Source organism: Aulonocara stuartgranti, assembly GCF_965226115.1.
Source record: "Aulonocara stuartgranti genome assembly, chromosome: 17".
Taxonomy (NCBI): domain Eukaryota; kingdom Metazoa; phylum Chordata; class Actinopteri; order Cichliformes; family Cichlidae; genus Aulonocara; species Aulonocara stuartgranti.
The window spans coordinates 20834411-20856852 of NC_138953.1; the positions used below are offsets into that span (position 1 = coordinate 20834411).

The window sequence follows — 22442 nt, forward strand, 5'->3', positions numbered from 1 at the left end:
GCATGTTGAGGTGACATGCACTCCCTAATCCTACTCAAGTAAATTTAAATAAATGTAAGTGTTTGCAACAATGTACTTACAAATTACTTTTATTACTCCATGTTCATTCACTGATGAGCTGCTGTAACATGAATCAAATGGCTGAATTGTCACCTCAGCATGCAGTCAAGTTCAAAAGTCTTGCTAATGATTTACTAAATTTATTCAGGTGTGTTGCAGCAGGACCACACGTAAAGGTTTCAGGACACCGGCCCTTGGAGACTGGAGTTTGACACCGGTGGCATAGATATACAGGGACCCAAGTGAAGGATGCCATTGTTAGGGGTAGAACAAACTATTCTTATGGCTGTTAGAGCCACCTCTGTTGGGATAAAACATGTGCACAGGTAATGGTAAATGATTAAAAACGGTAGAATAATGCTAAATATTTAAGAAATGCTGCATGAATCTGTGGAGCTGCTTAGCCAACGCGTGGCTGCCATCTAGTGGTAAGGCTCTTATTGTGAAGGTGAGAGCTGTCCGGAAGCCACGGCCTCATTGTGAACGCGGCCAACAGCTTCAAACGGATCCATCATGGCGGAGAAAGAGAGTGAAATTTCCCGCAGCTTTCCCCAGACTCAGAACAAGTGGAACCAGCCAGTTCTGGAGAGACTGCAGCAGGGTCGCGGAAGAGGACGGCCAGGTCCCAGGCGACCGAGCAGAAGACAGACCGGTGGCCGTAGGTGGCCGACTTCAGAGTCCCCAAACCAGAGGCAGTGTGGCGGGAACGAGCCCCGGTAAATACCCCCCCGTTAAGTTAATGTATTACTGAATTAAAATTTTGATTAAAAATGATTATGATTATTTTTCTCGTCATTTTTAAGTAGATGTCGAGAAGCACCGACAGACAACAAAAAAGCAGAATTTCCCAAAGTGAACTTGGTGGAAAGGTAAGCTAACCAGTGTTGGACAAGTTATTTTGAAAAAGTAGTTATATTTACTTTCATTTCACCTTTAGAAACTATTTATCTTGTCTTGTTTGGTATCGTTCTTTTCAGGACAAACGCACATATCTGAATTTACAGTTAGTTTTTCATTTTGACATACTGTATTAACACAATTTGGTCCAGTCAGACTAACACACAAAATCAGAATAGAGAAAATTAATTTTTACTGTAACAACCACAAACATGTTTTAAGAGTCAATAAGATGCCACAGAAATTATTTGAGTCACTCCAAAAAATAATTTCTGTCCACTATAAGATAGAGGAGCACTTGACAGCAGGTGGTGTATCATTCGTACTGTTTCCCACCTTGAGCCAGCGTTTACACCAGGGGTGGGCGATAAACAAACAAGAGAGACAGGACTTGCGTCAGAAAAGCCGATCAGCTGATCATTGATCAGTTTCATGATTGAAGTAGAAACAGGAGAGGGAGGGGAGAGAATGAGAGAAGACGAAGCAGCATAAAGACACAGAATAACTCCAGCTTTGTCTTTTTTCATTCTAGCTGAAGTCCGGGACAAACTGTATTCCTTTACTCAATATGAAACGCGTAATATTTTCTCTGAATACGAGACAATTCCATTTTTTACGGGACAGTTGGAAACTCTACTAACTAACCTTATGAATAAAATAAAGTTCGCACAACGAAAATAAACTCCACCTAAACTTGTTTTATATCTGACCCAGATAGTCTGCAGTCATAACTTCTTACCTGAAATTCAGTTCACCTGACACTGGGACCGGCGGGCGCCTCGGGTCTCTCCTCCTCCTGCCTCCCCTTTCCCTCATCCACCTGCTGGCCTCTGTGGAAGCTCCGCCATAGCCACCACCAAACAACTGAGTTATTTTTACACATCGACCAGCATCTGGCCAATCCACCACCTTTCAGTGTTTATACTGTTACAAAAAAAATAAAAAATCATCGGCCCATAAAAACGAAAAATCACCATCGGCCTGATGGCCAGTCCAGCTATGGTCGTGTCATCAGTTAACCCTTCGCGTGCCAGCTGTGGCACGTGTGCCTAGGGTTGCCGACCCCTGGTTTACACTGTAATCTGTCTTGGTGGCTTTTTGGCAGCAACAGTGACGTTCAACAGTCACCTCATTGTTCTGACACACAAAACAAAATGATTGTCTTCACAACCCACTAACTACACACTCCGAAGATGCTAAGTGTCACAAATCTCTCACATCTCAAAACACACTCTCTCGCTTTCTTTGTCTTTTCCTTTTTTTTTTTTTTTTTTTTGGTTGCAAGATTTCTTGCAAGCGCTTTTTTTAGTAAACAGTTTTTCCCTTTTCTTCAGTAGACATAACCATAATATTCAGGAAAATACATCACAAATATTTTATTTTAATCATAACTCTTTTTTTTTTTTTTTTTTTTTTTCCCAACACAATTTAAAAACTGGAATGTTGTTTAAAGTCCCCACTTTTAACACAAAAAGACACTCAGGGTTGTCTTGGGTTGACATAGCATCTTGTTGCTATGTCATCTTAAACTGGTCATGTGATTGGTTTGCCATGACTACTTTATTCCTCCTCAGCCAATCAGCAGCACTTGTGTGCTGCCAGGAAGCTGTCTTCAGCTCCTAGTTAGCTGAAGACAGCTTCAATAGTCTGTGTGTTGAAAAATAGTAACTCGTCTGCATCACATTTTCTTGTTAGTAACAGTAACTTCATTATAAGTTACTGTGGCGACCGTGGCTCAGGGGGTTGGGAAGCGTATCTGTAACCGGAAGGTCGCCGGTTCGATCCCTGGGCTCTCTGTCCTGGTCGTTGTGTCCTTGGGCAAGACACTTTACCCTACTGGTGTTGGCCAGAGGGGCCGATGGCGCGAAATGGCAGCCTCGCTTCTGTCAGTTTGCCCCAGGGCAGCGGTGGCTACAACCGTAGCTTGCCTCCACCAGTGTATGAATGCGAGAGTGAATGAATAGTGGCATTGTAAAGCGCTTTGGGTGCCTTGAAAAGCGCTATATAAATCCAATCCATTATTATTATTATTATTATTATTATTATTATTATTATTATTATTATTATTATTATAACAATAGAAATAGTAATTAGTTAAATTACTAGTTTCTGAAAAAAGTAACGCTGTTAGTAACGCCGCTACTGTTAATGCCGTTATTCCTATCACTGAAGTTAACATTGACTCTAATGGCAATAATGGAATCAATACTGTAGATATTTGGATCAATCTGCCCACTCCCAGGCCGCACAAAGCCCAGGATAACATAACTGAGGATATTTGGACTGTGAATCATGCAAAATCATGCACAGTAGGGCTCCTTTAAAAGGTACAGGTAAATTTTTGCGACCGGCACAAAAATCCTAAATTTCTGTGGCCTCACCGTGTTTTCTGCTCATCTTTTCTCCAGGATGCCGTCTGAGATTCTGCACAAGATTCTGTCGTACCTGGACGTGTCCTCGCTGTTCTGCATCAGCCACGTCAGCAAGCTCTTCTACCAGCTCACCAATGACGAGTAAGACGAAGCACACCTGCACAGCCTTGCATCAGATGGGTTCAGCAGTATATCCTGAATTTTACGCGCCCGGATTTCCAGCAGTGCCTGCATCTCAGTTTAGTTTTCATTAAATGTGGACTGTGTTAAATATGCAGGGCTCTATGAAGCAGCTGAAAGTGCATAATACTGTTTAAAAATGTAAATGCAACAAACAGACCTGTGATTGTTTTCTGTCCTAAAAAATTGGGAGGACGTTTTAAATTCACAACATCAAAACCTGCCGAGCTGCAACATGAACACAGCCTAGAAACACTTGGAGTAATACACCCTTGCAGCCAGCAGGTGGAAGGATTCATCTACCCACCAGGTGGTGAGATTAGAAGCTCCTGCACAAACAGCAGAAACATGCAAAAGAAACATTTTTCTCTCCAGCGTCTTGTGGTACAGGATCTACATGTCAGAGTTTGGGTGGAAGCCAAAAGCGGCGGGCAACGTGGCGGTGAAGATGGAGCCAGCGGAGGATCGATTGACGAGCTGCTGGAAGTGGATGTACTTCAGGATGATAACTGGGCGAGAGATGAACAAGTGGAGAGGAGAGCTGAGAGACATCGGCCCATTCACCGGCCTGCCCCAGCAGACTGAGTGGGTGCTCAGGTACAAGCCGCTACCTCTTCAGGTTATTCCAAAAGTGTTTCTGTTTCTTTATTTCAGGCTCGATTAGTCGGTTTCATGAGTTTGTGACCCATAACTGGATAAATGGTTGTTTAAGTCACTAAAATGGTTCCTGGTTGAACTCCGGGGCGGCCCGTGTTTCCTGTATGTGTAATAAAGATTTATTCACTGGATTTTTGCAGGAACCTGAATGTGAGCTGGGAGCTGATGCTGCACACTCACTGGGGTCAGGTGGTCGTGCTGGAGCAGACCCGAGGGCACTACTTCGAGTCCTCCATGATTGTCCACTGGAGCGGAGGCTGCCTTCCATCCTACCAAGACATCAACAGCATCCAGCTCTACGGAGTCAGGAAGGAGAAGTAAGACGGCCACAGAGCTGTATCTCTGTGTTATTCTCTATATTTAAGAATAATAATAAGACAAAACTGGAACCCAGGGCCGCTTTATACAAAAAGTCAAAGGTGTCAGTGAGCAGGCAGCATTCAAGAGCACTGAAGGCTGTCTCTGAAAGACTGCAGTCTGAGGGTTGAATAGTAAGTTTTTATCTGTGGAAGGTAGAATCTGAGATGGGATGTAAGAGAAGATCAGATAAATCCTGGGAGGCAAGAGCATGGAGGGATTTATAGGTGAGGAGAAGGATTTTAACCCTTTAAGACCTACCATAGAACCAAGTCCGCCAGAGCTTATATTATATTTTTACATGCTGTGGAGCCATTTCTGGGAGCATTTCAAGTTGCTATACATCAATACAACCATTATAGCCCAATTTTTAATAATATGTCTGCATTAAGTCCATAGTAACTACATAAATTGCAAAAAAAGTGCAATAAACTACAAAAAATGTGAAAATTGTTGTTTTGTTTTTTTTAAACACATTTTCTACTCTAAATTTAAGAGGTTTATCCCTCAAAATTTTAAATACAAAAAAGTTGCAAAAAATAGTTTACAACAGGAAACTTATTTTGAGTGCTTTCATAGTTTTATTTTTGAGATACACCAATTTTTATATACTGCAGAAAAAACAAAAACCAATCCTATAATGCAAATTTGCAGAGAAAACAGCATGTGCATAAAAATAAAATATTTAAAGCAGTGCAATTCGAGTTCTAAGCATCCTAGAAACTATTCAGAAAAGCATAAAGTCAAACATGACTTTTAAAAACACCAGTAAAGGCTTATAAGGCCTACAAGTAAAAAAACTACATTTTCCACGAAAATGACATCACTTCCGGTTTTGGGGAGGTAATGGCGGACATGCGATAGTTCGCACTGACGTCTATTTCAATGGAGGAAGTGTTCTGAACAGCTAATCGGATCAGCAAAGCCCGTTTCTGGAATATTATGTTTTTGTTCCTGCAAGCGCTTTTTATGCAATTTTTGCAAAGCTTTATGTGGAAGGAAACCGTGGCCTAGCACAAGCTGATGGCATAAGATGTAAGTACAACTCATCTGGTTTCATATGCAAAAAAAATTATTGCGCTAGCTTACGTGGTTCCGGTTCTACCGGGATTTAAAAATTGTTACGCAAAACGGAGCGTGCCTGCTCCGACCGGCTTTAAAGGGTTAAAGGAAATTTGGGAGTTTAATGACAGTAGGGCTGCCACAAACGATTATTGTGATAGTCAACTAATCAGATCATGCATCCATTGGACTTAAAACGTACAGCTCATTGCACCAGCATGCATCTGCTGTTATAACTATCATTAGCTTACAGCTTTAGGTGTTTAAGGTATGTGCTAACTTTAAAAAAAAAGACAATATGATCGTTTATTAAACTTTTAATGAATTTTGCAGATTGTCTCGGTAGAGTTTTAAAGTCAGCCGTCTGCTTCTTGCCCCCTCAAATATAACAGGACACCGGAGTAAATTCGCTACCATCTCACACTTCTGTTTAATCTGTGTTCTGTTTGATTCAGCTATGTGAAAACTATAACTTTATTCTCACCAGACCAATTTACTCAGGAACAAATAAAACACTGAAAAAAAAGCCATACATTAACATTTTTGTGACTTGTATATCATGTTTAACCTGAGTAGTGAAAGACCGCGGGGGGTTTGAAAACGATGTGCCGGGAGTCCGCTGTTCTCGTCAGCGAAGGCATGTAAGACCTCAAAGCAAAGTCCTGAGCTAAGTGCAGCATGTGGAGGGCTTTGATAGGCAGAGCACTCCAGGCTGGAGGTGATGAAGGTGTGATTGAGGGTTTCGTGCCTGAGAGGACGAGCAGAGTCTGGAGATGCTCTGTAGTTGCTAGCAGGAAGTTCTAGACATGAATTTAATGAGGTTCAGACAAACAGGGTTGTGGACCTCTGGTGATGGTTAGATGGAGTATCCACCCATATTAAGGAGCAGATCGACCATGTTCCAGAGTAACGACGCACCATCATTGACCTTTAAAACTGCAACAGTGAGCTGACGTCGTCAACTGATCACAAAAAGTGAAAACTGATACTAAACACCTTCATGGAAAGAATGCTCTGTTAATGTTAAATGCTTTTACTTTTATTTAACTGACTTCATTTTATTTTTAGTGTGTGTGTGTGTGTGTGTGTGTGTGTGTGTGTGTGTGTGTGTAAAAAATATCTGGTAGTATGAAGCCCTCACTCTGGGCCTTTAATACTTTTATGTCATTTATCAAATTCATTCATCCTTTTGAATTCTGTCAGTAATTAAATTTGATGGTCAGGTGTGCTCTCCTCCTCCTCCAGGCTGGCCTGGCGCTCTCTGATTTTAAACCTGGATATGAGGACCCATCCGTATGAGCTCACTGGCAAAGACGGACAGATCAGGCTTGCGTGTCTGTCGCCGGGAGTCGTCATCGGCTTCTGGAGGGTAAATATTTAACAAAACTCTTTAAAGGAACCAAAACGTTTCTGTGGCTCTGGAGTTTTAAATGCAGGTGTTGTAAGTTTAGATGCACATTTTATAATCTGTTTAACATCTCATGTTTATCTGCTGATTATTAAATTACTTTTAAATCAAGGTGGGAATTTAACGTGTCAATTGCAATTAATTTGAAGAAAGGCGTTTTCCAGTTAGGTCCTTTCGAGACGTCAGTCTTTATTCAGTGGCTGATGAGCTGCAACACATCTCAGCTGCGGCTTATGAGGCAGACCTGAAACACAGGAGAAAAAGCTCTCACATGGGGAGAGCCTCTAGAGGTCAGCGACCCTAACAGTCACATAGTAACAAATAGGAGAACTGCACTGAGCTCTGCGAATGTGAACAGTCTAGTTTGTCTAAGTTGACAGTAATTGGCTAAGAGAAGGACCGTAAATGAGAATGGAGGTATTGTGAGTCCAATGGGGTTTTGTTGGTTGTTTGTTTTTGGTTTTTTTTCCACTGAAATGGTCGATGATCACACCGTTTTAACCTAATGTACAAAATAAAGTTGGCTAAGGTTACTCGGAGTTCAAAGGTGAAGCTGGTCAAATACCCTTTTGTTTCTGCGTTTTTTCTTTTTCTTTTTTTTTTTTTTTTCTTTTTTTTTTTTTATTAAGAAGAAAAACTGCACTTTATGTTGAAATTTTTATTATTTAAAGACAATACCATTTTGAAAATGTACTTAAAGTATTTAAAATAAGTCTGCTTAATTTTGGCTAGGGATGTTATATTTTTTTCTGTTTTGCATTGAAATGCAGTTTTTCTTATGTGATGAAATGTGATTGTTCAAGATTAATTACTTAATTATAAAGAGTCCCACCCCTAGTTTTAATTCCTGAGTGAATTTCTGTGCGTTTTTAAATGCAGTTTTTCCTGTTAGTGTTCCTAAAATAACAGAACATCTTTAAGTAGTTCTTCTGCAGTGAAGCCTCTAATTCTGTAACGTTAACTTGTATGTTTTTATTAGAATAAAATGAATTATAAAAGTAAAAGAAGATTCTGTGTGTAGGGTCGGGGCAACATAGCCTTCATCATGATCAACCTGCACTTCCACAAGCTGGTGGAGAAGATTCTGCTGGGATCTCCAGTCTGGTAAGTTTAAGAAGTGGTCCTGCTTTAAAACAGAGGCCAGCATCAGTAGCCTGGCTTTCCTGTGATGCCAAATAATATTAACAATAAATGGGCCGGATTTGTACGTCTGTCATCAGTTTAAGAGAAACTTTGTTTAATATTCAGTTTTGTGTTAATGCTCATTTGTCCCTTCCTGCAGCCCATATTCCGAACCTTTGGACCCGCCCCCCGTGGACGACCGTGACCCTAAATTTGGTCTCCACGGCTACACTCTGCACTTCGTCCTGCACAATACCAGGACCCAGATCATGTCGGGACACTTTTGCCAGCTCTCCTGCAGCACAAGTAATCACGGAGTAATGAGATTACATTCCCTGTTAAGCAGGGAGTCTTTCACAAAAGAGCAGATGTAACTTTTTGTTTGTTTGTTTTTTTTAATTTAAAACGAGCCAAGAAACTGCACTTTAGACTCTGATCTTAGGATTTACACTCATTTCTGTTTCCTTACATTTGTGCTGCGTTGAGTTATACATTGACTTGTTCTTATAATGTCAGGTAAAGACTAGGGGTGGGCGCCATGTTGTCTGTCGAGGGTTGTTGTTTTTTTTTTTTTTTTTTTTTTAAACAGCTGTTTTTCCACCGTATGTAACGACATCGGTAACTTCCATCCTGTCACATGGAGCGCGGATGGTCACACTTGGTGGATTCACATTATGGAAACTCTACAATCAACGAAACTGAGGAGTAAGTGAAAAATTTTAAATCACCAACACTCTCTGGCCTGTGGTCAGTTCAACAGGGACTTGCTGAAATGAAGGTCATCAGCAGGACTAATGTGTCCCAGCACCGATCACTGTCTGGAAGCATCCGTGTGCCCTGGAAGTGGGAGAAGCTGGAAGGCTCGGTAGAGGTACAGCCGTCTGACACACATGATTCAGAGATTTATAGTGCTGTGCAGAGGTCTCAAGCTACCTCTCAACAAGGTGACATAGGATTTTGAAATGCCAGTGTGTATTTTTTATCTATTTATTTTTTAAGGCTTTATCTTCCATTTGTCCAGTTTGCTCTTTATTTTATTTATTTATTTATTTTTTTAGAGACTCACTGCAAATCATGCTGAAAGACATTTTTTTGGCTAACAGCTCTCTGGGAATCACCTTGGTGCAAAAATACAGTTTTATGTCAGTTTGTGTTGTGTGTTTGGCTAAAATGGTTTCCTTGCTGAGTTGGATGTAGACACAGTACAGCTTCATCCTGTGAGCTTGAATGATTCACAGGTCGGTGTGAATTGCCCTAACAACGGAAAAACCTTATAACGCCAAATTACAAAGAAATGAGGGTTGGCTCAAGACTTCTGCACAGTACAGACAAAGAAACCAAATGTTTGAACTCGTGCAGACGTGTTTTACACATGTGATGTCTGAGTTTAAGCTGCAGTTAAAGTGTGGTGTTGCGTGTGTTAACGTCGTTGTGTAGTATAAGATAAGATAACCTTTATTAGTCCCACACGTGGGAAATTTGTTTTGTCACAGCAGGAAGTGGACAGTGCAAAAGTTATGAGGCAAAAATTAGAATACAATAAGAATAAATACAGTACACAACTGTACAGAATAAAATAAAATACTATATACAGTAGAATAAAATAAATATACAATAAGATAAAAATAGAATACAAATGTGTGATAGGTGGTGTGATGTTAGTGTGAATAACTTGGCGCGCCGTGACGTCTCGCTCTGACTCTGTCTTCAGAACTGCTGCGTCATGACGTTGACCCTGCTGGACGAGTTCCAGAAACCCTTCTGGTGCGTCAGCACCCCGGTTACCATCTCCGTGGTGAAGAAGTCGCAGTCGTTGGGCTACAGCGGCACCAACTTCCTGATGGTGTACCGCAGCTCTGAGGGGCAGGTGAAGATGAAACTGGTCCGGCTGAAAGAGCAGCAGCAGTTCTTCCTCGTCGGCCTCACGCTCTACGTCTCCATCCTCAAAGTCAACGCTCACTTCAGCACCAAGTACAAAAGCTGAACTGGTCCAGTTTCACATGTTTGTCTGTTTTGAATTAAAAGATAAAAGTTTTTTATTTTAATTTCAGAGAAGAGATTCTGGTGTTCATTTTATTCATTGAGACTGTGTGAGTGCTTTTGTTCTGGCCTATGGTTTGACGCACAGTCATGTGACAGGATCTCATGTGTAGAATAAACTGCACATTTATTTCATTGGAATTGTGTTTTTTGAGAAGCACTTTGCAGATTAAATATAATTTACATTAAAACCTTCTGTTGTTTGTCCCTTTATTTTATCCTAAATGACTGAAACTGGGAATTATGGATCCCAGTCAGTGGGAGAAAAGCATGGGGGGGGGGGGAAACTCTGGACTGAGGACAGGTCGAGTTCAGCCAGATAATCCAGAGGTCATGTCTGAATCAGTCCAGCTCATCTTCCTTTTGCTTCAGACTTCTTTAAGAGCAATAGACTCAAAGGTTTAGCCAGTAAAGCCAGTCAGATGGATGTATGAGTGTAAATGTGTGAAGAACTCGCTAAAGATCCATACAAAAAGCTGGAGCTTCAGATGTGACATGCTCTCTGACCTCCACGTCTTCATCATTGACTGATTCTCATTGAAGGCTTCCCTCATCTTTGGGGAAGTGCAGTCAATCTGATCTTTATTTCCTCCCTCAGAGGTCAAAGGGTTGGTGTCAGCTGCATTTAAAGAACTACAAAAGGCTCTTTCTGGTTTCACGGTCAGGCATGAGGCTTTCTATGCTTTAGCGTCAGCAGGTGCTCCTATCACATCTTCCTGCTGCCTCAGTTTAATGATCTTAGGAGGCAGAATGGAGTGTGCAGACAAACCCTCAGACTGAGGTCTGCAGTTCAAATAATTTGATGAAGCATGGCGTCTGTACGCCTCAGCAGCCCATCTGTGCAGCAGAGTTAACAACAGAAGGCTGACGAATTATTAATATTTTTAGTTTGATTCGCTCTTCAGTTCCTGATCTTACATGAGAGAAGAAAACTGAAGGAATAAGGGCGTACAACACAACTGCAGCAACTTAAAAGTCAAAATTGACTTTAAAAGAAAATTCAACAAAATAAGAAAAGGGGTTTCCAGTTACATGTTTGGATAAATTTCCTGCAGACGTCTGAATTGAACTTTAGTCACACAACTCGCACATGCTGTTACTGGACAAAAGGTGGCACTGTTCTTAAACCACAGCTCAGCTGGGTTTTTAAACTGTCACACAATCCATGTAGATGTGTAAGAATAGAAAACTGGCTGTGTCAATTTAACAAGTTCAGAGTGTGAAACTTACAGTTTTCTATTTTCTCATTTTTAATGTAAATGCTTTTATTTTCGCAAAACTCAAGTTTTTATTTAATTAAAATATTTTTTTGCATCTCGTTTTGGTTAATGATAACTAGCCTGGTGTTAAACAACAAGCTGGGCTTAAACAATGAATACAGGACAGGAAGTGACTCATATGCATCATTAAATTATTTTTTGGTGAGCAACACTCGATGGTGTTAAATGGAGACCGCTTCGTTTTTGTTGGCAGACGTGAACTTAAAACATCGAAGCAGAAGTTGTAAAAACTCTTTGTGGACAGAGAGAGATGGAGGGGCTGTGAGACTTCACTTATAAACAAACGCTGCTCCAGAGCCCGTTTGTGTACACGAGAGAAAATAATGTACTAAAGCCGAGCTCTGTTTCACTGGCTGCTCAAAATACAGTTTCAGAGACAAGGTTTACCCGCCAAATAAACAAAAATCTCCCTGCATCACTCGATGCTCGTGCTGCAGTCTGCAGCTTGTTTTTCAGAGAGAAACAAAGCTGGAAGAGGCTAAAAAGTAAAAATGTTTCTGAGCTATCACGTGTAATTTAGAGAGTAGCTCTTTATGCAGGGGAAAGTTTAGAAGAATGATTTGTCACATCCACACAGACTCTGTGCAGGTCCAGCGAACTGCAGCACTCTTCATGGCTGTTTTCTCTCACAGGTGATGTGTTTGTTCAAGATGATGAGATATAGATACAACTCATCCAGAAAGTGTTTACAGAGCTTCAGTTTTTCTACATTTTGTTGTATTTAAACCGTATTTTTTATGTTTTATTTTTAATAAAAAGGACGCTCACGCAGACTTTTTTCCGTGTTGTCATTTTGGAGTATTGTCTGGAAAATATTGAGGTGAAATACGGCAAAATGTGGAACAACTGAAGCGCTGTGAGTAGTAGTGAAGGGAAACAGCCATGAAGAGTGCTGCAGTTTGTTAGACCTGATTTCTGTCCCATCACTGAAGTCTGCAGAGTTTTCAGACCTAACACAGAGCAGAGCACACACATGGTCAGTCTTAACGTTCAGCTGTTGTTTTAATGCAACATGAAGTCATTAAAAACATTCAGTGTTTGTTCATTTATGTTTACAACCTCTACTTTTTCAACCTTTTGTAAATACTTGAATCAGGACAAGTGAACTCTGTGTGTTTTCTGGGACTGAGTAGATTTTTAAAGTGACCTTTGAGTGACTCAAAAGTATCTGTAGGATTATTTTGTGTCTGTGTTACAGCCCTAGCAAGGCCTCCTCCTGAAGGTGCCTGTGTGGGCGTGTCCTACAATCTCTTCTGCCTGAGGTGCCACCTTTCTCTTTTACACAGCTGACTCACATCAGTAATTAAAGGTATTTAAGCCCAGGGAAAGGTGAGCTCTGGGCCAGAGTGCCATGTTAGTGGTTGCAGCTGGTGAGCTGTGTTTTTGCTGTTTACTGCTAGTGAGCTGCGTTTGGTGATTGTTTAGTCCTGCCAGTGTTTGGTGACTAAACTCTTTTTTTTTTTTACTTACTCTTCAGTTTATTGACCAACGCCTGAGTTTTGTTTTGTTTCTTTAAATGGTGATAGCGGCTTGACCGTCTCTTTTAGTTAGTATTTGATAGAAACTTTAATAAAACTCTTTAACCAGTTTGCCTCTGTCTCCTTTTTCTGACCCGGACACTTTTTGTTACTTCCCCTTCATCGCCTGGACCCTTTTAGGGGAACGTAACAATCGAATTTCCCAGAGGAGCCCACCCGAGGGATTAATAAAGTTCTATCTTAACATCTGCACTAAATCATTGTGTGTGTTTATTAATAAGCTTAAAAAGTTTGGTGTTGTCTTCTATCTAAGGGCTGCGTGATTCCTTCTTGACAAGCAGAAATGTGAAAAACCTTCAGCTTTTATAGGCTCGAATAAAAACTTTAGATTTAAAATCAGCTTTAAAATCATCTCAGCTCTTTTTGAGAAATTTTCATCGGTGTCGTCCTGCTTCAGAACTACTAGAACGTCTTCAGCTCATCACGTGTCATTTCCTTCAGAGTGTTTGAAAGAAATAGTTTGTAATTTAATTTTCACATTAGTTAAAGTTTACAAGAAAATCCCAAAAGGTTGATTCTGTCCATATGGATGTAGCACAAGTCCATTAATCAAAGACTACTGATCAATGGCTATGAGTACCATTCACACAGTTGGGGAATGGCTGCAATCGCTTCATTGTAAGGTGGCGAAAGATGTACCAGAAGTCATGGCAGAGCCTCCGCCATGTTTAACACATGGCTGCAGACACTCACTGTTGGACCTCCCTCCTGGCCTCCTCCATACATACTGACAATAATGTGAGTCAAAAATTTCAAATATGTTTTCATGACTCCATCAGACCTACTGCCACTGATTTTCAGTCCAGTTCATATATAATTCAGCGAACCTCAGGTCAGAGTGAAGCGGCTTAAACAAACAAAAATAAATAATTCTTCTAAAATGGTCCAGTGTAAGGACTGGAAAGGCAGCTAATGTCTGACAAAAGAAGCTTTGAAAGACCTTCAAAAAGCTGAAGAACTACTGCTCGAAACCACTTTAAGGAATCAGTAGAAAGTCTGGCTCCTCGGACACAAATTATCAAGAGATGAGGGGTGGCTCAAGACTTTTGCACAGCACTGAATACCAAAAATGTGAGTCATCTGCTCAACAGTTGAAGCTTGACTCAAACTGGGTCATGCAGCAGGTGAACAACCCCAAGCAAAGCAGCTGATCTCCAACAGAATGACTGAAATGCTGCAGGACCCTCGAGCAATGCTGTGAACAAGAGGTCCAAAATTCCTTCACAGTGATGTGAGACGAGTCACAAAGGGAAACAGTTTCTGCAGGTAGTTACTGCTACAGCTACTGAATCATTGACTGTGGACTCAGTTTTCCACAGCACTGCAGAGTCCTGTAAGAACAGATTTAATCAAAAATGCAAACGCAGCCCTGCTGAATGACTAAAAGGATTGAAGTCTGCAGTTTGAAACACAAACCAGAGACTTGAATGTCAGTTTGGAGATAAAGTCTCAGATGTGTTAAACTTTCTAATGAGCTTCACTTCAGCTCACACAGGGCTGGTGGGCCAGTAATGGCCGATGTCAAGGACTGCAGGGTGTTTTCATGAAAACGTGTCAGTAAGTCATGGCGGTTAACTGCAATACACAAGACCCAACAGTACTGCTCCGGCATCTAATGATGAAACCACGCTCTATCCTCTGGTTGGTGTTTTCTGATTTTAGTGCTACTCAGTTTACTGAAACATTACATCAGGAAGTGCAGCACAGAGGCTCGTTAGCACAGCTGGTTCCTGTTGATTGAATCATCTATTGCTCCAGCTCAAAGCAGGTAGTTTTTGTTATTACTGTACAGTTTTATGTGTCCTGGTGATTAAGTTATTTTGTAATCAGCTGCCCATCGTGTCTTTATTACTTTAGGAAGTTTGCATACAGGTAACATATCAACGCAGTCACTGAAATGAAAATGAAATACAAAGGGACTCAAATACGAAGGGAAACTGCAGCAATGTGCTAATGTGGGACATAAAAAAAGACTGATGACATTATCCATCTTTATTAAAGTAAAATTCAGTGTGGATCTTTTCTAGTAAACAGTAAAGATGGCTTTCTTGAAGAAGAAGAAAAAAAATGTTTGAAAACAAATCATTTACACCAGGTGTGTCAAAAATAAGGCCCGGGGGCCAGATTAAACTTTTACTGGTCACAGCTTTTCCTACTGATAAAGACCTCACCCACTGCCATTTGTACTCCAAATGAAATGACAGAACACTGCTGTTGTTGATTTTTTTTTAGCATTTATCAGAGAAAAATCTGTATTTAAAAAATTAAAAATCAGAATTTTAACAAAATCTTCACTTTTGAAATTATAGGAGAGTCTGGACAATGAGCTGCCAGATCTTCTGTAAATTTACAAATTTATTTATTCCATCTTAAATCAGCAAACTTTTTAAAATTTTATGTTTGACCATCTCTGATTTGAACAAAAAAATATTATCATCCAAAGTTTTACCGTATATAATGACCACAGAGAAACTTCAGAAACCTTTTTGTCATCCATCAACCCACTTTCATGTGATTTCAGAATGATTTTGTTAAATATGTGTGTCTTTTTTTAGACCACGGTCGTTCAGATTTTAGGATTTTTTTCTGTTGCTCCTGTCGAGCAGAAGATGGAATGACCCAACAGCAATATTTCTTTATCATGCAGAAAAACTGAGGTGTACAGTTAAAACGGCACTTCTTTGCCTTATATTAAGATGTGTTGGTGTAACTGTGTAGTTACACTGACAGAAAGGTCAGTTTCACTGGTCTGATTCACTTAACATCAAAGTAGCTTATGACAAAAGGAGTCTGACATCCCTGCTCAAACACAGAAAGAAAAATGAAAGTAAGCACTAAGTGAGTGGTGGCATTGCACAGTGGACTAGGAAAAATGTCTCTATGAAACACCATCAGAATAAGCATGAGGAACAAGAAGGTGACACTGAAGAAAAATGTTATGGATGAACTGGACAGTCATGATATTTCCTGTAATAATGTATTTAAACTAGTGTAGTGCCATTTTAAAGGCACTACACTGTCTATATTCTTTGATACTATCAGTGGGAAAATTGAAACCATGTCTGCTCCATTTTGCAAAAAGAGGGCATTAGAAAGTATGAGATCGCGGATGGTGAAAGACGCGCCTTTGTGAGACCACAGAGTCTAAATGTAGAAAAACCACACCTGCATTTGAATGAGTTTTTCTCCTGCTAGCTGCATGCAAAGTTAGAATGGTTGCCGTCGCAGTTTGGATCCCCCCACTCGACATGCAAGTAAAACATGATCTGCTGGAGGGAGGAGATGTTTGAAAAATGACTGTCTGTGTGTTAAATAAGACCCTGAAGGCTGAAAACCAGTCTCTCTCTGATTGTGCGGGAAGGTTTTTCTTCTCTAGAGTTTAGACCAAACCCTGAACTTTTAGAGTAAAATATGACACCGAACCTCATGTGCAGTGGTCACCGGCATGGTCTTAAATAAGCTCAGGCCAAAGTTACCTGTTCAACCATGTAACTGAATGCCGAGAATAAATCTGTCAGGGAACACTGTACTGAGCGTAAAACTGTGGCCCTTCTGTGACACCTTCCACAAGATCACAACTAACAACACACAAATCTAAGTTTGAAGGCTGTAAAACTGATGATAAAATAAACAATTCAAACAGCCCCATATGACACCATCTGTTTAACGACTGGAGACCCAATCCTGATGCTGCTGTGTGACATGGGGTCGGTGAAGGGTTGATTACATTTTTGTGCTATTCAGAGGGCCACACTGGACCCTCTGAATACTACAAACTATATTAACCCCTGAACACTCCCATCGGGTTAACAGTGAACCACTCAAATGTTGGCTGAGGGTTTGGTGTGATAAGTCTGTCACAGTCATCTGGACCTTTTGTTTTCAGATGTCCACTTAGGGGTGATAAATAAATAAAGGTGGAGAAGCTGACGACTCTATGACGAGTCTCACGCAGTTGTAAGGATGATTGATCAGATCTGACAGTTGCCGTAGACAGGACAGATGATGAGCGGAGTGGAGTTTTGGCCACCATGAAGAGTCCCGGGGCTGAAGAAAGGGCGGAGTTTCTCTTTGAAGGAGCAGTCAGTGTAGCAATGAATGAGTTGTGCGGATTCAGCATTATAAAAAGAGACCGAATGATTCTCATAATCCACAAACACTCCCACTTTCTTTGGCTGAGAGTCCACACTGAGATGGACACGTGAGGCTTTGTACTCTCCTGCCCTTAAACATATTATCCAGAAGCCGTTCTTGGGGCTCACATGCATTGATCCCTTCCTATTTATTGACTCTTTAACGACACCTAAATCCCAGGAGGTTTTCTCCTTAACCTGAACTTCATAGTAAAAGCTTTCTGAAGAGAAGCTCTGATTTCCCACAACATTAATAACACGGTCAAATCTTTCTGGGTTGTTTGGGAGAGTTTGTGTTATGTCACCACAGCGAACTTGCTTCCCGTCCTCAGACAGGATGAGGTTGGGATGTGCTGTGTCTGGATCCAGTGTCACATCCACTGCAAACTGCCGGAGCCTGTTCAGCTCAGTCACAGCGAGAAACATCTCCATGTCTTTGCTGAGTTTTTCCTTCAGCTGAGTCACAGTTTCTTTGTAAGATGGCTGGGGGAACCTGGCTTCTGTCAGCATCTCATTTGTGAACGAGAAGCTTGGCAGGAAGTCACGTTGGTCTTTGGTAAGCTGCTCCACCTCTGCGCTCCTCTTGGTCAGCTCAGAGATTTCCTGCTCTAGCTGCTGGATTAATCCTTCAGCCTGTTTCTGTGTCATTTTCTGCTTTTCATCGATCTCTCCAATGATTTTATCCAGACTGCTCTGGACAGAGGCCACCAGCGCTTCAAACGCCCTCCTGCTGTCTGAGGTCTGTCGCTCTGCAGACTTCCTGCTGAGCTCTGCTGTGCGTCTGACTTCACAGATCTTCATCTGCTTCTCCTTGATCCTCAGATCAATTTGGGCTTTCATCTCCCTCAGTTTGGCCCTCCTTGTCTCATCATCACGTGGAAGCGCTGCAGAGATCTTGTGGTCTAAAACAAGCCAAAACAGGAAAAGCTGTAAACAACTTTTTTATTGAGGATTTTTCTCGAGCTGTATTAAATGCAATCATTCATGCAACTAATGTGAACCTTTATTTTTCAGCTCTTCATATTTTTACCTTCATTTGACTGGTTTGACAAATCCTGAACCAGATCATTTCTGTTTATCTTCCTTAAGATCTTCATGGTGTTTTGCACAGCTCCTGGACAGCGGTAATTTTGCACCATCAGATCGATCGTATCCAACCTGTCCGCTCCTTCCAGTCGGGCCTCTGGGATGGCTGGAAAACCGTTTTCCATATCCCCCTCCTTCAGGAACCACTTAAATTTCTTGAACTGTTCAGCTGTCAGATGCTCAAGAGTGCGCAAAAGAGCTTCTTTAGTAGACGTCATTGTGGCTTCCTGATAAACCAAAAAGCAGAAATAGATGGGATGTTTGTGTTATTCTTGTATGAATATGAGCATTACGCTGCTGTGATAAAAGCTTCTTCTTGTGAATTTGTCTGCTCGCATACTTTAAATAAATATTAGAGCAATATTAAAGTGCAGTTAAGACCTAAAATGATTCAGTTTGCTTTGATTATGTCCTAAGTTTAGCTTTTGCAGTGTTGATAGCCTTCTGGATTCTTAACAAACGCAGCAGTGACACCAGATCACCGGATGCAAACTCAGTGTTTTTAGTCCTTTTCTCGTTTTAGGGGTCAGTCACTGTGCTGCTGTGTGTGTTTTTGTTCACTCCACACGAGTGAACATTTACATCCATGCATGGACTAATTTGATTGAAATTTCCACTAAATGTAGGAAAAATTGCTGTATAAATCAGGTAAATGAGCAAAAGTTTGGGTGTTTTCTTCTAAAGAAAAGAAGACAATCATCTGTGTCGGGCTCTGTGAGACGAGTCCTGACATGCTGAGTCTCAGAGAATCCAGATTATGTTACAGTTCCTTACATTTTTCTTTAATGCTCCACTGAAATGAATCATTACATTAAATATTTAAGTCTTCTTACCACTTCCAACGTGCCCAGAGAAAGTCACCACAGCTTGCTTTCCTTCCCTGCTTCTTACACGTCACATTCACAGCCTGAAAAATGTCAGTATGACATCACTCCGGACCGTCCTATGAGCTGCGCTTCATTTAAACGGTAACTCAGGTTGTTACACCCCACGTGTAAGACGTGTACGGGCAGACCAGACTGCACTATAAGAGTGCAGGAACAGGAAGGACAGCATGTGAGCACATGGGGAACCAGCAGATATTTCCTAAAAATAAGAAAACACTCAGTGAGAAGACAAAGAATGAAACATTTAATATTTCATTAAAGAATAAAGCTTAAAATGACCCCCAGTTCTTTTGACAACGTATATAATCTCCAGCCAAACTTTGAAGAATAGTTAGACGGACCTTCAGCAAAAGGGAGAAGGTCAGGGTGGATAGAGGGTTCAGAAGACCATTGCTGAATAAATGATGGGAAAAACAAAACTGGCAGAGAAAAACCAGCAACGACTCAGAGACTCGAGAAGGCAAAGAAGTGGAGAGCTGATCCAGAGCGGTTCAAGGATTTTTCAAACACCCCAGTTTTATTTTAAATGCTCACATTATTTTCTTTACACACAGAAACACATCGCACATGTCCCGTGAATCTCTCCAGTTCCTTCAGATTCAATGGCCTTCTGGTACAGACCTTGGTCTTCAGTTCACCTCACACATTTTCAGTGGGAGTGAGGGCTTTGTGGAGGTCAGCCAGTAACGTTCACAGTATTCCCACCAGCGTGGTTCAATGTTGGGACGCTCTACTTCGGGTTGTACTTCTCTCGCTTTTCTCTTTAAAAACAACATAAGCTGCGTTTCTGTGACCAAAGAGCTCCAGTTTGAGCTCATCTGAGTAACGTACTCACTTCTAGCATGAATAATCTGTCTCCAGGTTGCCCTTAACACACTTTAGTCTCTTCTGCAAAAGTGGAGTTTTTCTTGGTCTGCGACCTCACAGTTAATTCCTGTGCAGAGTCTGAGTGATTGTTTTCATTAGCCAACTCCTTCACGAGTGTCTGGGCAGTTACTCTGAAGTCTTTAGATGTCTCTCACTTGTTTTCTTTCCAGGGTCTTTAAATTTTTTTTGCATCCTACATCTGCCAGGCTTGTTCTGTACTGTGTGGCTCTCTTTGAATGACACTTCTCACTCCAGTTCCTGACACTTGGATATCAATCTCCTCCTGTATGAGCATCTATTCTTTTAATTCAAGTCTAAACTGACGTCTTTTGTTTTAGCATTGATGCCTTCTTAGTAACAGCTCAAACCCTCGTGTAATTTTTTTTATTTTAAAAGAATCCTCAGCAGGGGTGGATCTAGAGAAATTTTCTTAGGGTGGCAAAATCAAAGCCTTTTTTTCCCCAAACACATATGTAGGTGTTTACTTATAGTTAAAATGATTCAAATGCAGTAAGTATACACGTTTTTTCTAAAAATATAGTCTAATTCAATTATTTTCTGTAGCCCACATAATTAAACACTTTAGTTACATAAAAAATGTGAGTTTTGATTTTATGTACTGTGTAGCCTGTATGATAAATAAATATGTAGACCAATAAGTATAAAATCCAGAAAGCTACACAACATGGGGCGGTTCATTTACAAACACAAGTTCAACTTCAGTTTCACTGTTTTTTGTTAGAAAAAAATCAAATTGTTACATACTTAAATTACACAAAATGTCAGAAATCTGCACTGTCACGAACAAAAATTTACACTTAATTTTTCATGATTTGTTGGATTAACCCACTGAGGTCCAAAATATAACTGGCCATTGTTGAGGCGACTTGATTTTACATTTGTATTTCACCCTCAAATTGTTTTCATTTTATTTTTTCCCCTTGCCTTATTTGGTTTCATTCTTTGCAGCTCAACCTCACGACTTATCACACCAAATTTAGTTGTTTTTTCATTGAAATACTTAGTATTACTGATCTGAAATCACACAGGAAATTTAAAATCCTGGTAGTATTTTTCTACTGTAAAAAAAAAAAACCCAGACATGTTGAGTCAGTTATTTTTATAACTTGAAATGCAAATATAAATTGTACATTTTGAAAACTTATGCACACATTTTGTAAAAATATACAACTATTTATCTAAAAATGTGTGCTTTTGTGACATTCCCTCAGGGGACATTCGTTAGTCCCCTCACTGACACACAAAACAAAACAACGACTACACGACAGACTAACTATACTAACTTCACACTAAACGTCACAAATCTCCCACATCTAAAAACTGTCTCTCTCTCACTCGCTCACTCTGGCTCTCTCCTTTACTGTCACTCCCAAAACTCTCCCCTCCCTCTTCCGAAACAACCAAATCCTACATGACTTTAAAAAAAATTTGGTCGACATGGTACATTTTTCCACCGATAGGAAAGAAGTGCCTTTTTTTCTTTTCTTTACTGTTTTCGAGCCGTCTTTAGAAAACGCTTTAAATAAACACACACACACACACACACACACACACACACACACACACACACACACACACACACAAAACCGTGTTTAGAAAAAAAGCATGGCTTATATATATTTAACATAACTTCATAACTCCATAACTTTAATTACTGGCCTGTAATTAAAATTTAAAAACCGGTGTATACTTTGAAGTCCGAACTTTCACTATGAGCTGAAAAACCGAGTCAACGTGGCTGCAGCTTGTTGCTGCGTCAGCTTACATCAGTCATGTGATTTGGAGGTGCAGCGTGTCCGTGGACCACAGAGGGTTAATAACACTCACCTTCATTCCATTTCCAGAGTGTAACATCCAACCACCTGTGCGAACTCTGAAATCCCCATGGTGTTGTTCAGAATGTGCTCTGGCACAATCATGAGCATTGCTTACTACTGGAAAAAAAGAAGAAAAAAAAAAAACCGGTCTGCGCGATGGGCTGAACCATTTGTTAATGGTGGAGGGGGGTTACACTATGCAATATATTCAGTTTTAGCATTTATATTCACTGTTAACTGTAACTACGCTCAAAGTGTTAATGCTATCTTATTTTAATAAACAACACTGTTATATGCAAAACTAGGGTGGCACTTGGGATGGTAAGAGATCATTTTGGGGTGGCACTTACCCCATGCCACCCTTCTAGATCAGCCCCTGATACTCAGAACCTTCAGAAACAATGACCAGACACAGGTGTGAGGGTATCTGTGAGCTCACAGACAGTGAAGGGGAAGCTGGAGTTACACAGGTGTGCACTCACTCTGCTGTATTTTCATACAGCTGCCGTTAGATGGCGACTTAAAAGCACATTTTACTGACAGAACTTCTCAACAACTATGTTTAGTTTTTATTTAATTCATTCATACTCTATAAGATTAAAATAGGCTAATGATTCACTACACATTGAATGCCCTTCTTCTAAAGGAATCAGCTGGT

At 40.6% G+C, this 22442-nt stretch overlaps 2 protein-coding genes across 4 annotated transcripts; one reads left to right on the forward strand and one right to left on the reverse strand.

Moving 5' to 3' along the window:
* Positions 1-215: 215 nt before the first annotated feature.
* LOC309692106 (F-box only protein 15-like) lies at positions 216-10337 on the forward strand. 3 transcript variants are annotated; one of them, XM_082510319.1, is made up of 10 exons: positions 216-776; positions 864-929; positions 3366-3470; positions 3885-4106; positions 4307-4483; positions 6831-6954; positions 8015-8097; positions 8276-8421; positions 8868-8986; positions 9827-10337. In XM_082510319.1, the coding sequence occupies exons 1-10, from the start codon at positions 574-576 to the stop codon at positions 10097-10099; spliced, it is 1518 nt and encodes a 505-aa protein (XP_082366445.1). In that variant the 5' UTR covers positions 216-573; the 3' UTR covers positions 10100-10337. The 3 variants fall into 3 exon arrangements, with proteins under 3 accessions (XP_082366445.1, XP_082366446.1, XP_082366447.1); XM_082510320.1 differs by having other exon boundaries at positions 219-776; positions 867-929; XM_082510321.1 differs by lacking the exon at positions 8868-8986 and adding an exon at positions 8705-8820 and having other exon boundaries at positions 222-776; positions 9827-9916.
* A 4613-nt stretch (positions 10338-14950) lies between these two features.
* LOC309692620 (putative E3 ubiquitin-protein ligase TRIML1) lies at positions 14951-21920 on the reverse strand. The gene is made up of 4 exons (XM_082511284.1): positions 21795-21920; positions 19026-19278; positions 18137-18419; positions 14951-18008 (listed from the first exon to the last, which is right to left on the reverse strand). The coding sequence occupies exons 3-4, from the start codon at positions 18408-18410 to the stop codon at positions 16945-16947; spliced, it is 1338 nt and encodes a 445-aa protein (XP_082367410.1). The 5' UTR covers positions 18411-18419; positions 19026-19278; positions 21795-21920; the 3' UTR covers positions 14951-16944.
* Between the last annotated feature and the right edge of the window lie 522 nt (positions 21921-22442).